Source organism: Gavialis gangeticus, unplaced genomic scaffold (genome assembly GCF_001723915.1).
Source record: "Gavialis gangeticus isolate Ggan-Ray unplaced genomic scaffold, GavGan_comp1, whole genome shotgun sequence".
NCBI lineage: Eukaryota > Metazoa > Chordata > Crocodylia > Gavialidae > Gavialis > Gavialis gangeticus.
In genome coordinates this window covers 94,644,891-94,646,786 of record NW_017729032.1, presented here as the reverse complement: position 1 = coordinate 94,646,786, position 1,896 = coordinate 94,644,891, and the positions used below count along the sequence as shown (strand labels likewise).

General features: G+C 56.8%; 1 protein-coding gene across 3 annotated transcripts in view; it reads right to left on the bottom strand.

The window, feature by feature from the left end:
• The window catches only part of PIBF1 (progesterone immunomodulatory binding factor 1), a 222,386-nt gene that overhangs the window by 59,178 nt on the left and 161,312 nt on the right, over positions 1-1,896 (bottom strand). For all 3 annotated transcript variants that reach the window (XM_019524724.1, XM_019524723.1, XM_019524722.1), the window contains exon 16: positions 1,415-1,499. In XM_019524724.1, the coding sequence (XP_019380269.1) occupies positions 1,415-1,499 (85 nt within the window). The remainder of the gene's footprint in view (positions 1-1,414; positions 1,500-1,896) is intronic.

Genomic DNA, 1,896 nt, shown 5'->3' with positions numbered 1-1,896 from the left:
ATCTGTAACAGGGCCAAAGGCACCCTGGAGGGCCACAGCCCCCCCGCCCAGGGTCCCAGCTCCCCCTGGAGGCCCACAGCCCCCCTGCCCAGGGTCCCAGCTCCCCCTGGAAGGCTACAGACCCCCTGCCCAGCCTCCCAGGCACCCTGGAGGGCCACAACCCCCCCACTCAAGGTGCATAGCTTAACTTTAGCAGCAGTAGTGGGAGTGGGGTGCTCTGAGCCATGGCAGCAGGACCTGGTGCGGCACACAGGGACCATGCGCTGGGCCCAGCCAGGTCCTGGCAGCCCTGGGGCTTCTCTGCCAGCTGGCAGGGCTGGACCATGGTGACAGGACCTAGAGCAGGATGCGGAGGCCGCATGCTGGGCCCAGCTGGGTCCTGGGGGCTCTCTGCTGCCCCGCCAGGCCGGGTCATGGGGGCAGGACCCAGTGCGGCAACTGAGGACCGTGTGCCGGGCCCAGATGCCCTGACCTGGCGTGGCATGTGGGGATCGCGTGCCGGGCCCAGGCAGGTCCTGCCATGCTTGGGGCCCCTCTGCTGCCTGGCCAGGCCATTCCCATGGTGGCAGGACCTGACCCGGCATGCAGGGACCACCAGCCCTGGGGCTGCTCCTGCCAGCTAGGTGGCAGAGGGGCCCCAAGGGCGGCAGGACCTGGCTGGGCCTGGCATGTGAGGACCACGTGCCATGCCGGGTCTTGACACCAAGGGCCCAGCTCAGCTGGGTGGCAGAGGGGCCCCAGGGCCAGCAGGACCTGCTGCACTGGGTCCTGCCTCTGCCCTGCTGTGCCTGCAGGGGGGTGGTGCATGGCGGGTCCTGGGCCAGCCCCGTGTGGCTCGCTAGTCCAACTTTGCACTGGAGGGGGTCACACAGCTCCAGTGTGACCTGCTCCAGTGCAAAGCCGGACTAGTGAGCCATACGGAGCTGGGCTGGGTCCTTACCCCCCGCAGCCCTGGGGACATCCCTCCTGCCACTCTCCCATCCCTCCCACATCCCCTGCCACCCTTCACCCACCCACTCATGAACTTCCCCACTTACCTTGGACAGCGCCATTGGCCGAGGCAGCAGGAGAACTAAAGAGACGGTCTGGCTGACACCAGCATGTCTCTTTTGGAGGACTGACTCCCTGGTCCGGTCTGGGACCATGCCTTGCTCCGCTCTTCTGCAGAGTGGTGTTTTTCTTGCCCCTCCTCAAAGGAGTTTGAGATGGGACAAGAGGCACGTGCGTGCTCATCTGGACTTGCCCACAGTGAGTAAACTGGCAGTATAGAACACAGTCTAAAGCTCTCTTTTCTAACTGCCAAACAATGCATTTCTAAAACTTATGGAGAGATAAACCATAACTTTCATTTTCTGTACCTGTGGATTAGGCTCAGAAAAACATGGCAATGATTGTGCTAAAACAGGACTCTTACCTCACGATGATTTAGAAGTCTTTCCAAATCTGCTGCCATCTGATTCTTGACACGCAGCAAAGCCGTCTTTTCTTTATTTAAAATACTGGTGGGAAGGGGATAGAAAATGCATTAATAACAATGGAGCAATGGATAATCTCTTTTAATCTTGTATTCTGATTAAAACATGCATTTTCTGAAACAAAATATTGAAACTGACAGTCTAGAGGAAGTCATACAGTTGTGAAACAGATCATGAAACCGGGAGGCAATCTAAAATGGAAACAACTTAAAACATTTTAAATTAAATGGAATGTTTAGATCAGGGGAGTCCAATCTTTTTGAATGTGAAACTATGAATGTGAGGCTGGATCATGAACTTTTTATCACCCAGTGGGCCGGCGAGCCACATTCAAAGACCTCACAGGAAGTGGTATCACATCAGGAAGTGATGTCACGTGACCTTTGACCCCAATGAAGTTGCAGGAAGTGACAATGAAATG